Source organism: Cygnus olor, chromosome 5 (assembly GCF_009769625.2).
Source record: "Cygnus olor isolate bCygOlo1 chromosome 5, bCygOlo1.pri.v2, whole genome shotgun sequence".
Classification (NCBI taxonomy): domain Eukaryota; kingdom Metazoa; phylum Chordata; class Aves; order Anseriformes; family Anatidae; genus Cygnus; species Cygnus olor.
Window position 1 is genome coordinate 15,078,862 of NC_049173.1, and position 14,893 is coordinate 15,093,754.

The following is a 14,893-nucleotide window of genomic DNA, read 5'->3' on the forward strand; positions in this document are numbered from 1 at the left end:
GGGGGCTGAGATTATAATCACACAGTTTCCCACATACTTCAGAACACTTATAGCTGAGATCCTAAGGGACCAGTAAATCCCAGTAATGAACACTGACTGCAGGTCAGCCTGCTCACAAAAGCCCTTCACAGCAGCCACTGTACTGGAATACATCTCTGAGAGCCGGAGCTACTAAGGGACAAAGACCAACGATCAGACTGTGTGTTCATGCCATGAAATGTTTCTTGTGTGTGGTCCCTTCCGCAGCTAGGAGGAGGAGGAAAGCAGAAACAGAAAGAAAGACATACAGCAACATCCACATCCCCAAATATTGTCTCTGTGTGGGTTATTAGGAGCTGGTCAGCATTCTGTTTATCCGGGGTTATCTCACTTCAGCCCCAAAACCAGAGCACAAGTTTTAATCCTGTCATCTTTTCTGATGTACAGCTTTGATTAGAAATGGTTTATGGTCAGCCACTGTTTGACTTTAATAAATATTTAGAAACTAAATAAGCTATTGCAGTCAGTTTCATGCCCACATATCTGGGGATTCAATGTTGAAAGATATGAGCTTGAGCATTTCTTTCTTGGCTATCAAAGAGAAAACATTTATGTTTTCAAATTGTTTTTGTGTTTTCAAACAAAACACAAAAGCAATCTCTAATTGTTATTTCTTTAAACATCCACCCAACTACAATTTCACTAAGCCTTTTTACAGTAAATACCAATTGCCTACATGCAAGGTAGTTAGTCTTCTCTCCAGAGCTGGTAATAAAACCAGGGAATAAAAAGGCAGCAGTAGGCAAGAATTACTGTGTATCTGCATTCAGAGAGCCAGATCCAATCTTCATACAAATCCACTCAGAGGAGAAATATGTACTTCCACCGGGTAAGGATGTGACCTTTACCTGAACTATCTTAAATTAACAGAAAGGGAGACCCTGAAGTCAAGCACTATGTTGCAAACTGCACAGAAATTGCTGACAGAGCTATTTTATTTGTCCCTTGGTATTTTTCAAATGACCGACTTTCAAAATAAATTGCTAATCATGCAACTGCATGAATACCGAGTTTGTTTATTCTCACATCAGTGAGCGAGGAGCTGTAAATAGGTGCGATGGCTGCAGCATCTCCTCTGTCACTGCTCTGCTATTCCTGTGTGACAGGCAGGGAATGGGATGACTACCAGGACTGACAGGAGCATAGTATGATCCTCAGGCAAAGAGCCATACATGAGCTGTAGTGCTCTTAAACATATCTGTCAAAATCGGCACTCGGAGATGCAGCTTATTTTTGGAGAAGAGTGTGCCCCATTCTGCCAGCTGGCCAGGCCTTCGCTGAAACAGTGCAGTCTGACAAGCCCGCTTTTCCAAGCCTAAATTCACTTGTTAAATTCATTTTGAAGGAAATGACACCATACTTAAAAATAAATAACTAAATTAATAATAAAATCACAGAATTTGATAGTCATAAGTCCAGTATTGAAAGGCGAGGCTGTAAGCTTCATCTATATCTAGAAGAAATCCAGGGATGATCAGAGTGTTACCTTCTGGGACACCTGACTGTATACCTGTGGCAAAAGAAGGAATTAAATTACCGCTTTACTCCTGCCACCAGTTTAAGCTTTCCCCTTGAGAAAGCTCCAAAATGGGCATCAGTTCTCATTAAGATTCTTACTTCCTCTGTGGCATCACTGGGGAACGATGCCTCCCTCTCCCTGTCCCCTATAAAAAGCTTTGAAGCTCACAAAAAACTCTGAAGATCATGTGAATGAAGATCACATTTGAAGTTGAAGTGAGTAAGCGGTATGTAACTGCTGCAGACAGCAATTGGACAGCCACCCTGAAATAATGCCTTAGCCTGGAGCCACCCGTAGTAGATGGACACATTTTGGTTGCAACCTCCTGCTGTGCATGCCCAGGTGGCTCAGCCTGGCCATGAGCAGTTCACAGTCATCTCTCCACGTTATCCACACAACCCAACACACCAGAAATCCTTCATGCCTTTCTTTTGTCCCACTTGGGACAGCTTTGGTCAGCATTTTCACCCTGCCCTGTCTTTGCTGCACAGATCCTGCCTTTGAGTGGAAAAGGGAGTGGAGGGCGGCATAGTGTGGGACACCACTGGGACAACACATGAGAGCATGGAGGGACAAGAAAGCTTCAGATATCTGGATATATACTTCTTGAGACTTGGAGAGAAAGCCAACACAGGCAGGCTACCTCAACCAAATTGGTCACCTGTGGGGACGTGATTTTTCATCAAGACTGGCTTCTCCGTACAGTTCATCTCCTGGCATGACTGCTGCCCATGACTGCTGCCAGAGCACAGGCGCCACAGATGGTCAGTGTTCAGGTGAGGGTTCTCAGTCATACCTCACCCAAAAGGAGCGTACATGACTGAACATCACTTACATTTAACAGCTCTGGAGATCTCTAGAATAAGTATGGAAATGTACTCATACCCTAAATGTTACAAAGTCTGAGGGGAAAAAAAGATGAAAATATATCATGGATGTGGTGAAGTCCAGGTGAATCCTCCATAGTGGTATATAAGGTATGGAATATTTTCTCCTTTAACAAGAGCAAATAATAAAGAGTTATTAAATCTATTTGTATTGACGAAATTATAATCTTGCTTAGACAAATCTAAAAAAAGTGTAGAAATGTGTAATTGGTTTTCTAATAGCTAATGTAGCTAGACAAGACAAGCTTTTATTTTAGAAGAGATCCTCCTAAATCCATTTATTCTCATCTAGAGTTGAATTTAAGATTTTTAATAACCTAGATGCCATTTCTTAAGCCAACACTTTCAGAAATAATAAACAGCCTCTCAGAAGCTGGCCGGCATTCTTTGCATCAATTCAAATCGTACCATGCTGCATGCTCAAGAAAGACATCAGAGTTTGGCCAAAACTACCCTTGCCGGCTGTCTTCCATTTCCCTTCACTTCTTCAGTATTCCCTGTGGCATACACTGATACCTGAAGGCTCTGTTGAACAGCAGTGGGTTCCTGTTGCTGCAGCCTAGACAGCAGCTTACATCAGCTTGTTGTTTTCTGCTTTCCACGTGCCCTCCTTTTCTGCCTACTGTGTACTATGCAGATGAGAGGTCATGAGAGAAATGTTTTAGAAGCAGAGCTGTTCATTTAGTCATCCAAATGACTGCTCATCTTTAAAGCGCCCTTAACAGTGTTATGTACACTAAAGTGATAAGCAAGAGATGCACCATGAAAACTACCCATGCTGAAAATTACAGCTGCCTGAGTAAAGGTTACCTGTGAAAGTAAAAAGCACAGTTATAGAAGTCAGGTTTCTTCTCACACTTCATAAGATTACAGGAAAAAAGAGTTGCAAAACTACCTTAGAGAACATTGGAGAGCAAGTACAACAATTCTATTTCTTCTGCTTCCATTTCATGTCCGTGAGAAATGCCAGAGAATACACGGGAGAATAAAACATCTGCCACCTTAACAGTGATTCAGTTCAGGATCTTGCTGCCTTGCCTAACTGCACAGCTTGCTCAGTCAGATGGTTCGGAGACCAACACCGAATGAACCATTTCACAGCCTAGGTCCCGTTACAGAACGGCACCCATTTGCCACGCCTTAATGTTAATAACCGCATATTTGAAAAATGTTTTCCTCCAGATCTTTGGGGGAAAACATATAGGACAGATGAAGAGAGTGTTTGCAAATGCGTCTCCCCAGTTACTTACTATTTTAGTAATCTACAGCCACAGAAAGACTATGCAGACATACCAACACGCATCCATCTTTAGTAAGACAACTAAAAAGGTTTCTGCTATGTTGCTTACGCTTTCAGTGATTCTGTAGCAATTTAGTTTGCTTCTGTTCCACTTTCACCTTCAACAAGTAATAATATTACAAACATACTCCTTTTCAATAGTAATTTATTAGCCTGATTCAACTAAAGATCTGCAAGTACCTGTTAATAAGGAATACAGGCAAACAGGAGTATGAGGTTTGCCCAGGATCACACTCAGAACCATCATTATTGTCAAGACAACAGATTTTGACCTTTAGAACTTGTTTCTCTACATGTATTTCAGAAACATGTTTGCCCAAATTTAAGCTACTTCTGCAGTTCTGTAGACAACAATGTATTTCTTGGCCATCTCTTCAAAGAGGTCTAGCAACACATGATGAAACTGGATACACACAACCTTGTGCACATTTACTCCCTCTCAGAACCACATAAATCTGTGTTAAGGCATGATGACAGTCCCTACACAAGAGAAATATTTAATTTTTGCCCAAAGTTTTCAAGTCTAAGCTTAGATCTATGCAGGATTTGAATAGATGGGATATGATGGAAGGATGGAGGATACGAGAGTTATAGAAAGAGGATACCCAAAAAGGACAGAAGACCAAATTTGGAAGGAAATTTTTATACGTGCATACTAGAGAAAAGGTAGGAGAAAATCCCTGAGTCCAGAAAAACTTAAGCAGGGGAAGACAGACGGAGAGGAAAGGAGCAATCTATTTTACTTTAAGTGGAGCTGAGCTTTAAGAAAAGCTATTATGATTCCTCAGAATGCTTTGACAGTTATTGCACATCATCAAGGCACTTAATTATATGCTTCATTTAAACTGAGGTGCAGTTCAGAGGGTCACTCATACTTTAAGCATACACTTAATTGTGGCTGAGAGAATTTAAGTGTGAACAGCTGTTTCAAGTCCTTGGGTTCAGCTATACATTCAGAAATCCTTTAAAATTTTATATTTTGACATGTTTGTTTCCTTATCTGTTCAGTTGTTATTTTTCCTCTCTGTGTATCTCAACACCTCACACATCAGCCAAAGGGATGTGGCTGTCCCTTCTGCTGCCATGTAGCAACTCTGTGCAGCTTGTAGCTCTTAATCACTCCCAGCACATCTCAAGGCTCAACACAATTCCCCATGTTTTGCAAATGCTCATCCAGTTGATCTGACAGGAAAAAAAAATCATAGTGGAAGTTGGAAGTTTGTTTTAACCACGCACAGCTTATCCCTAAACTGTTCCCCCCCTCCTGACATTTGGAAGGTTTACAAGAAGATTGGCAACTAATAGAACTAGCTGAGGTTAAAAGCTTATTTTTATTTTAAAACAAAACAACAAAAAATAAAAAACAAAATACCCACAACACATGCTTTCACGTTCTTTGCAAAACAAGGAGAATTGGCCTCATACCCAACTCTGTCTCCCAAAGCCTGCTGCAAAGAGGTGTTGAGCATTTAAGTGTCTGTAACATTAATGATTTCTAATTAGCTGCTGCTTGACAAGTTTGGGTTCTGGCAGCTTCTGTGAGTGTGGAATTGAGAGCTCAGAATAGAAAGGCTAAAGATTCAGCCTAAGAGTACGTGTCACTTCAAGCACCTGGTGCTGTGAGACAGACCTGAAAGTGCTGCGCGGGCGTGCGAGCCAGCGAGAGAAAGGGTGGGCAGGGACTGCTGCTAAAAGCATCCGCTTTTACACGGCATGTTTGTATTTGGAGGGAGAGATCTCACACCCAGCGTTGCCTCTCCTTAATCCTTCCAAAGCCGCAAAGAGCTCATTCAACAAGCGTTTGCTGTGCCTGGCATCACATCTGGCCATGAAGTTTTCTCCCATTTAAATGCTCAGTGTACGGTCAGGTATTGCTCACTCCAGCACTAGCGGGGGACAGAAGAGCACAGCCTGGACAGCACCACCAAAATACATGGCAAGGAGGTCACACACCTCATTCTGACCCTTTTTGTCAACAACTTACACAGGCAGTGTCAGCATCATATTTGCCATGGCTCCCACTGAGTTGACACTGCTGCTGCCCCACTGAAATGGAAAAATCTTTGACTTATCTAAAGGCACAAGAAGTAGTCAAAGCCCTTGATGGGTGAAGCAAATATCTTCAGTTCACAACCAAATTTTCTATGACCTTTCTTCACATTTGAGTATGCAACTTCTGGGGAAAAAAAAAAAAATCTCAAAAGAACGCCTGAGAGCCATCACTATTTCTAAACACGACTTTAAAAACCATCACCGCTGTGAACAGCAGAAGGGGTTAACACCAACCCGTTTTAGGTTACTACACAGTCATCAAGCCAAGGAGCCTGCCAAAACCACAGAGAGCTCTGACAGGGCTCACTGGGTTAGGGAGATAATGCAACTCGTTACAGAAAATACCTTCAAGGAAAGCAGGTCCCAGCAGACAAATGTAGCAAGCTAATGGAGCTGGTCACTGCTGAATTTACTTGGGTTACTGTTCACATTTTCTGCTTTCTACTTCACTGCACTCCATTTGAAGACACTAATGCTTTCTTTGAGCAATGATCTAATCTGATGGTGTACCAGCGGTCACCAAAGCATCAGGCTGCTCTACTAAATCCCATGCAACCCTTTGATTCATTTGGAGGTTTTTGGCCCTTACTTTTGCCTGGTATAAGAACAAGATTAGGAACAGTTAAATGGTGTAACCTAATGGCCAGCATCCGTATCACTTCCAATAACAATTAAAACAGAACCTTCCCAACACTTCATGTTCACAGCTCATCAACAAACTGGGAAATTCAGCATATATCAGTGAAAAACAAGCTTTAGAATATATATATATATATATATATATATATCAATATCCAAGCCAGATTTTCTAGTCTATGGACCTAATACCATTGGACTACTCAGTAAACTGAGCTCTCATCAAGTTTTCCAAGAGCATTGCTGCTCAGCATATCACAAGGTTGCATACTTACTGCTAAATAAATACCAAGCACCTAAACAAGCAAGGTGTGTGATATGAATGTAGTACTGTTTCAGTCTTTATTGGTCTTACCTGCCATCTGTAGCTATTTTCTGTGTACAATAGGACCCCAGCTGCTGCTGCCGCCATCAACTATGTTGTTGATGCTGGTTCATCTTTGTAATGTATGTGAATATGTTCATTTGCAGTCATCTTACAAACCTCCTTTTCGCATTCAGCACAGATGGAAATACCTGAGATCTGCACTCTTTGTGAATTCTTTAGTCTATATCCACTGAAAATTGTGTAAACAGATTAAAAACAACACAAAACAAAAAAAAAACAACAAAGCACTTCATATAATTAGTCTCACGGTTAATCAGCACATAGAACACAAGTTTATTTTCGATATCTCCTAACCTTTCCTATGCAAGCATGCACATAGACTGTACAAATACAAGCATGAGCCATTTCCTCCCCTCCCTACAACCCTTTCTGCCACACCTATCTCCTATGAGAAATTGGACCTGTTGTTAATCGATGGAAGTACAGCCATGCCAAAACATGTAGCCTAAGCCTTCCCTGAATTAAAAGTATGACCAATAATGGGTTTCTTCTTGCTCTTCAAGGAGCTCTTCATATGAATTGCAAAGCATTCTCACCCCTTCTGTGCCAGGTTTTGAGATATTTCATTTTAAGCAAGTGCACAGTCCTACTGACATTACTGGAACAACTTACACATGCTCCAAGTGCAGAAAGTGCTTAAGTGTTTTGTTGGATTGGAATTACTGTTTTTAACATCTTTGACAGCAATCACAAGCACAATCCTGAAACAGCAGCCTGTCCCAAAGTACGGTACCCACACTTGACAAAACCAGCAAGTCCAAACCTCTGCAGAATTTTCAAAAGCTTTGTTGGCACAGAAATTTCTGCTATAGAAAACTTGAAAATGGAGTGTGCACTGTCACTGCAGTGATAAGAAAGGTGCAGCGATTTCTCATTCCCCACCCCTCCCCATAAAAATCTAATGTGGTTGCACCAAGCAGCTAGCAGAAAGACTCTTCCAGAAAATGATTCTCACCTCAACTACTAGCAACATACTGGATGAAGATACCACTGATTTCTGCACATAGAATAAAATTTTACAACATCTCGATTATGCAGGTGGTCCCTGAGCCTGTGCCATACCACAGAAAGGCATCAGAACTTTAATTTTAAGCATCTGAGACACCCTCAGTTAAACTCTGACTTGCTCTTTCAGCTTCCAGATGTTTGATTTCTATTTACTATAGGTCAAGACATTCTGGAGCATTAAAGGGGGTCACAGAAAGTTACCTTAACCTCTGGAAGAAAACAGATCTGGGAGAGTAACAGTTAGTGCCCTATTATTCTGTACATAAGTGGGCACTGAAATGGTCATGTAAGAGAAAGCCTACATCCTCCTAGCAAACATTATTAATGTTCGATGCTACAGATCAAAGAGTTTATGTATCATTTGCCAAAGATTATAATCAAGTGAGCTTTTGACAAGGACAGGTTCACAAGTCTTTACATCATGATTCACCAATTCATCTTGTGTTTTGCCTTAGTTTTTTTTTTTTTTTTTTGGGGGGGTGGGAAGGGGAGGGTGGAAGGGGAGGGCAGGACAATCACACTTTTTAAAGTGGCACATATACGTGCACACAGGCACGCACACAGGCTCACATTGAGCAAGTAGCCTGGATTCTGCTTTAAGGTGGTGGAAATAACCTACCAAAACCACAAATTGAAACTCTTTTAGTTTTAATGCCTTCAGAATACTTTGCTGTAGGAAGAGCACCCAGCAAATAAAGGCTTTCAATGCCTCTTGACCCCTGAGATGGAGAATACAGTAAGAGAAAAGTGGGAAAACATATATAGGATTATCCCGTGCTCTGGTTCCTCTATGCTTGTATAGCAGAGTACAGCAGATCCTAGTTGTGCATCCTCTTGCATCCTGAAATCAAATTAGAAAGGAATTAAAGGAAATTAACCTGCATCTGGGATGTCTGGAAATGCAGCAGCTTTGTTCAGCTTTGGGATGTCCAGACCAAACACCCCCCATATACACAACAATTTTGCAGCATAGACATGGACAGCCCGCATCTTCTGGAAAACGTGACTAGTAAGTTGAACACAAACTAGATAAATTTGCTTTACTGCGTGTACTCCAGTGCTTTCCAGAAGTTACACAGCTCATAACAATATATTTTGTATATGGAGGCGTGACAAGGTTATAGGTGGCTACAGGGTTTCTTCAAGGTACACCAAGAACCAGTCACCTGTTTTGGAGAAAACAACTGACCTGAACCACTACCAAGACAAAGAAAAACTCAAAGTAACTTGAATGATCATTGTTCAGACCTGAAATCCTGGAAGCGTGATACAGAACACAAAACCCGTGAAGTTTAAATTCTCTATATTAAGTAGCTTTGCTTTTTGTACCAAGCTTATTTGTTTCTTCCACCCCTGAAATATGCCAGAGCCATGCTTCCTCAAAATACCTACGGTAAAAAATCCGCAGCACCACAAGAGAAATTAAAGATTACTAAAAATTCGCTTTTAATCATTGAAATTAAACACAGAGTTCAATTTACCGCATTTCAAATCCTTGGTTGTTTACAAAAAGCATAGAGAATCAATAGATAAATAGGTGAACTCTATGTGAATAAGATTAAGAACAGTTCCACAGAAGTGACCGTGCTCCCAAGGCTCTTACTAGCTTTTCTCTGTTCTGTATGTAATTGCCAGATAATTTATCTTTTCTTTTACAGTAATATTTTTACTGCATGTACATATACCCAACTGTAAAAATATTATAAGCTAAAGCCCATTTCACATTTTCAATATGAAACAAAAAATTACAGAAATCATTTAATGGAAAGCTAAATTGCAAACATGAATCCTGAAAAACAGATAATTGTCACTGACTGCATGTGCTGTTCAGCTTGTATTGATTTGTATCATACTGAAGACAATGACATCATTTTTTCCTTCGTAGCTTCCCAGTTTTCTTCCTTTGTGTGTCTCTGTTTTTCATGTTGAATACATGTTTCAGCCCTGCTCACAATGTTATTAACCCAGATGCAATTTTCACTGCTACATTTTTCCAAGCAGAAAAGCTTTAGCCAGTTCTTAAATATGGAAGGAGGGAGGGGAACAAGTCACCACTGAGCATCTGACAGCAAACCCCAGACCCCTGCTTTGCTGTTGAATATTTTGATAGAAGAAGCAATATGCAGCAAGGCTTGAAAAACACTGAATGCTCTTAGCTTGGACCCAGTGCCCAGAAATCCCCCAAATCAGGCTCCTATGCTGGAAGTTTAAGCCTCTACCTAAGATAAGAGGCTATTTCTGAGGTTACCTAGACTACAAGAGCGCTCTGAAATCACTGAAATGAGCCACACATACAGCTGCACAGCTCAGCAGTAGCTGAATGTCTTTGGCACAGGATTTTGATGCACACAGGATTACTTTAATTAAAATCTGGATTTAAATTGAAAAAAAAAATACTAATAGGTTTTCCTTATACACGAGTCATCCTTATTACCACAAGTGACCTTATGGAAATCAATTAAAGCACCTGCAGAACAGAGGACACCAAAAGCCTCCACACCCGAGTACTGATGAACACAGATGCTTATCTTAACAATGGATTTAATTGTTACAGTCAAAAGCCGTTCTTCATGACATGCCTAACAAGTGTATTACAGCTGAGATGTTCAGACACGGGCGCTTAAGCTGGGCAACCAAACCCTCATGTTGTATCCACACCACACAAATCTGTTAGCATTACTACTCTGACAATCTGCTGTTCCACAACACTTTTTATCAGCAAAACGTTATCTTTTCTATGGCGTCTCATATATCATTCGGAGGGCACTTCATTAATCTTCCTGCTGGCACAAGGAATGGTTTCAGGGCCTCCAAGGCACAAACAGTATCACAGACAGCTTAAAAAAAAGAGGAGAGAAGGTGCTGAAGATTAAAGCCCCAGTTTATTTGTACAGCTTCATATGCCTAGTGTTTCTAGAAAGCAGGCTTCAGGTGTCTGAAGAGGTAGGCATACCGACACTGCTATCCAGATTTACAAGCTCTTACCACAGAACATTTAACAAACACACCAAAACTTTACTAAAAGACACTGATAGCTATTGTATTACCTGGCCTTACCTTTACACCCAGTGCACTTTAGCCTCTATAACACACAATAACATACCAAAAAAGAGTTAACCTAGTTTATGCAGTTCTTCTGTCTCTGTGCATATATCAGTGTGGCTCTAAGGTACAGAACATTTGTGGGGTCTCTCAATATCTAGCAAAGCTGACTTGGGTCCATGATGAGCAGTGCAAAGTTGTGATAAGCATAATGACAGAAGTGACTTACAGGAACCTAGCCAATAGAATCCCGTAGGAACTAAATTCACTTGAGAGTTAATCAGCATTTTCATGCCATTAAACATCTCAGTTTAGACACTGTCTATTTTGGCATACAGTATTAATGTACCTGGCATTCATGAGGCAAAATACAAGCCCTGCTTAACATCACAGGGATGTTAATGAGAGTGACAGCAGAGCATCTTTAGGAGCAGGGCGCACGAGTCAGTTGTTCTCTGTTCTCCCACATCCCTTAGTAAAGGTCACCTCAATGGACCACATCACCAGAGATGCCACAAACAATTCAAAAAAAGATTAAAAGGTACACCAAGGAAAAGAAAAGCAATGCATAACTTAAAGAAATTACACTCTGCAATGACAGGAAAGGAGAGTGCCACTCAGGTCAGAAAGAAAGGTGCAAAAGGCCTGTGCTGTGACAGGGGAACAGCAGAGGTAAGCATAGCATTAATGGTATGCAGTAACCTAAGAACTAGATGCCTTTCCCTCAGAAATCCTCTCATATAACTCCAGAACACAAACTGCCCTCAGAGGATGTCCCCAGACCAGCTCAGCCCCAGGCACCCGTCAGGGGCCCTGTCTGCAAAAGCAGATTCCCCAAATTCACCAAAATAACACTGAAAGGATTATTCTTTGTCATTTGTCAGACACAGGAAAATAAGCCAGCCCCACAGGAACAGGCAGAAATGCACATAATTCAATGTAAATTACTGCAGTAGTAACCTCAGTAAGCATAAGATGTATTTACACAGGGAACTTCTCTGACAGGAGTAAAGCACACAGCCTTGAGGCTCTTGGAATATACAGAATTAGGGTAAAATATGTGACAACAAGAATAAGGCAGAAGCTAGAAAGGGCAGTATTAGTCCTGGCTTTGGCACAGACCACTCCGATCACTGGTAAAAGCCACTACTGTGCTTTACCTTCACTTCTGTGGAAGAGGGACATGGAACCTTAGGGAACCGAAGACAGACACAGGGAGCTCACAGGCCATGCTCAGCAGTACAACAGGAAAATGGTCTGACACACACAAGATTTCCTTTGAATTTCCTTGCAGTTACTAGGAAGACCTCAAACCACTTGTGGTACTCCTTTCCTGCTCCCTACTGTGACTTTTGTTAAAAAGTAAAAATAATAAAAATAAAAATGCTCTTCTTGGAAATACCCCCAAACAGAGGAGATTCTCAGACAGCTCACTGCTATCTTCAGTGGAGCCTGATGCCCCCTCAGAAGTAGACTTAGAGGAGTAAGCAGCCCTTGCATTAATGAAACAGATCAACACAGCAAGGATCACACTTGGTTTCCCTCAACCATCTCCAGCTGATGTGCTCATGTAGCAGCAGTGCTGAGAAGCCTGTCTGGCCCCTACTCCACCTCTAAATAGTGGGTGACACTTTTTTTGGCTAAAGTTCAACCTTGGATCCATATAATCCTTGGAAACAATTATAAGCACAGATTTGTGTTTATATGCACACTTTGGTAACCGGTGATAGAGCACAAGGGAATGGCACAAAGCTGCGCCAGGGGAGGGTCAGATTGGGCATTAGGGAAAACGTCTTTACCATGAGGGTAAAGACAGGCTTCCTAAAGAGGTGGTTGGTGCCCTGTGCCTGTCTGCATTCAAGGGTCATTGGGACAGTGCCCTCAGTAACATGCTTGAACTTTTGTTAGCCCTGGAGTGGTCAGGCAGCTGGACCAGATGATCTTTGAAGGCCCCTTCCAACTGAACTATTCTGTTCTATTCTAAAGACAATAAATTATCACAGAAAAAACACAAAATGGATTCTCCCTATGTATGACTTTTTCCTGAAGCATGGTACTACTACTGTTTGTCTGTTTAAAACCTAATTCATCTGGATTCATACAATGATTTTTGTCTTGTCTTTGGGTGACTTACAGACTTTAGGTTCTTCTCACTATATTGAGCATCAATACATTGAACACCAATATCTACAAACATCCCTTGAGCCTCAGCCCAGAACTTAGGTGCGACCTGAAATGATTTGGTCATGCAACCAGGGGTATTCCTACCTATGCCACGCTAGATTAAGCGTGCAGAGACAACAACTCACAAACACACGGCTGAGTGCACAGGCGTAACGCAGAAGGGAGGAAAAGAACCGAAAAATCCCATCTCCGATTTCTATTTATAGGCAGCATCGGGAGCAAAGGCAGATGCCGCTTCCCGGCGCGGGGCGATGCAAGGGCACACGGGGGGGACCGGAGAAGATGTCCCCCACCAGGGGACCCCCTGCCTGGGCTCTGCTGCTCAGCACCAACAGGTGCAGCACCCTACAACTCCCCCCACCCCGTTTTTTTAGGGGACATTCCCCTCCGTTACCGCGGCGGACGGGGCAGGGGATGCTCCTACCTGCGCGGCCATGAAGGAGAGGTCCATGGTGCTGGGGCTGGAGCTGCCGGCCGAGCTGCCGGGGGTGCCGAGGCCGCTGCTGCTGCCGCCGGGGGCGGGCGGGGCGCGGGGGCGCGGGGCGGACGCCGCCTCCCCCCCCCCCCAGCAGCGGCGGCACCGGAACCGGCACCGGGACCAGCTCCAGCTCCGGCGGCTCCCGGCCCGGCCCCCACCTGTCTTGTGCCGGCACGCCCCCGCGGGTGGGGGGCCGGGGGGGCTCGGGGGGGCTCCCCACGGTCCCGTCTCGTCGCCTCCCACGGGATGGAGCTGCCGGGGATGAGCCCCGCGGCTCCCGCTGCCGGCTGGGCAGGGCGATAGGGATGGGGAGGCCGGGGTGGGACGGGGAGAGGAGCGCGGAGCGGAGGGTCCCCGATTAAGGCGCTGGGGAGCCGGTGGAGCTCAGCGCCCGCTGCATGTGCGGGTCCTTCGCCCGATGCAGCCCGGCGAGGGCAGGCAGGCTGCTGCGCCCAGCGAAACCGGCACCTGGGCTCTGAACTGCTCAGCCGGCTCCTTCAGTGCCACAGCTGAAAGGGATTTCTGACATGTGCTTTTAACACGGACCGGGTGATCCTGGAGGTCTTTTCCTACCTTAACGATTCTCTGATTCTCTTCATGACTTGGCTGCTACAGCTTCGTTTGTAACCTCTCTGCTCCTTGCTCCCCGTATTTACCATTCAACAATTCACAATAAAGATGTTTTGTCCCTTGCGATATGCTTTCTCTTGTATCTCATAGACGTTTTTCATCACTGTGAGTGAAAATTCAGTGAATTCATATATTGGATGGTATTGGAAAACCTTTGACACCAACTAGAAAAGCAGAATAACAGAAATTTAAGTCCTTACGTGCTGAATGCTCTTGCTGTAAGATTTCTGTAGTCCCTCTGCAGTGTACCTGTTTCCTCTCCAAGACTAAACAATTTCACCATGCGTTTGTTACTTCAGCTTCATACAGGGGCCTAAACCAGGGCTAGTGGGAATATGAGCGTACGCCAATAGAAGAACTACTTGAAGAATTAGCTTTGCACTTGGCTTTTAAACTCCAGAAGGAAAAAAAAATAGTACATACATTCACACTGTGAACTGTATGCTGCTTGGTAAGTATAGAGTTGCGTAGTTGCAGCAGGTGGTGGTGAAAAAAACACAGCTGTTTTAAATCAGTCCTTTACTTGACTGACTATTAAGAGTGCCTGCCAAAAATGCTTTTATGTGAAGAGGCCCATTAACTAAAACAAGTAAAAATCCAAAAGAGGCTGTGCCATTTTAAGGTTTAAAAATTCAGTACTGTAAATAATGGAATTGTCTCTTTGTGGACTGTCTCCAAAGTTTTGAAAGGGTATTGATGCATGTGCCAGACACCATAAAGTAAATTCAAA

At 42.9% G+C, this 14,893-nt stretch overlaps 1 protein-coding gene and 1 long non-coding RNA gene across 3 annotated transcripts in view; both read right to left on the reverse strand.

Moving 5' to 3' along the window:
- The window catches only part of C5H14orf132 (chromosome 5 C14orf132 homolog), a 43,307-nt gene extending 29,722 nt beyond the window's left edge, over nucleotides 1-13,585 (reverse strand). For both annotated transcript variants that reach the window (XR_005820303.1, XM_040558759.1), the window contains exon 1: nucleotides 13,480-13,585. Coding sequence is in view for 1 of the 2 variants with exons in the window: in XM_040558759.1 (XP_040414693.1) it covers nucleotides 13,480-13,506 (27 nt within the window). In the remaining variant the exon portion in view is untranslated. The remainder of the gene's footprint in view (nucleotides 1-13,479) is intronic.
- LOC121070937 lies at nucleotides 5,244-6,908 on the reverse strand. Its single transcript, XR_005820305.1, has 3 exons — nucleotides 6,789-6,908; nucleotides 5,730-5,921; nucleotides 5,244-5,631 (listed from the first exon to the last, which is right to left on the reverse strand). It is a non-coding gene; the product is annotated as an uncharacterized LOC121070937 (long non-coding RNA).
- Nucleotides 13,586-14,893: the final 1,308 nt, after the last annotated feature.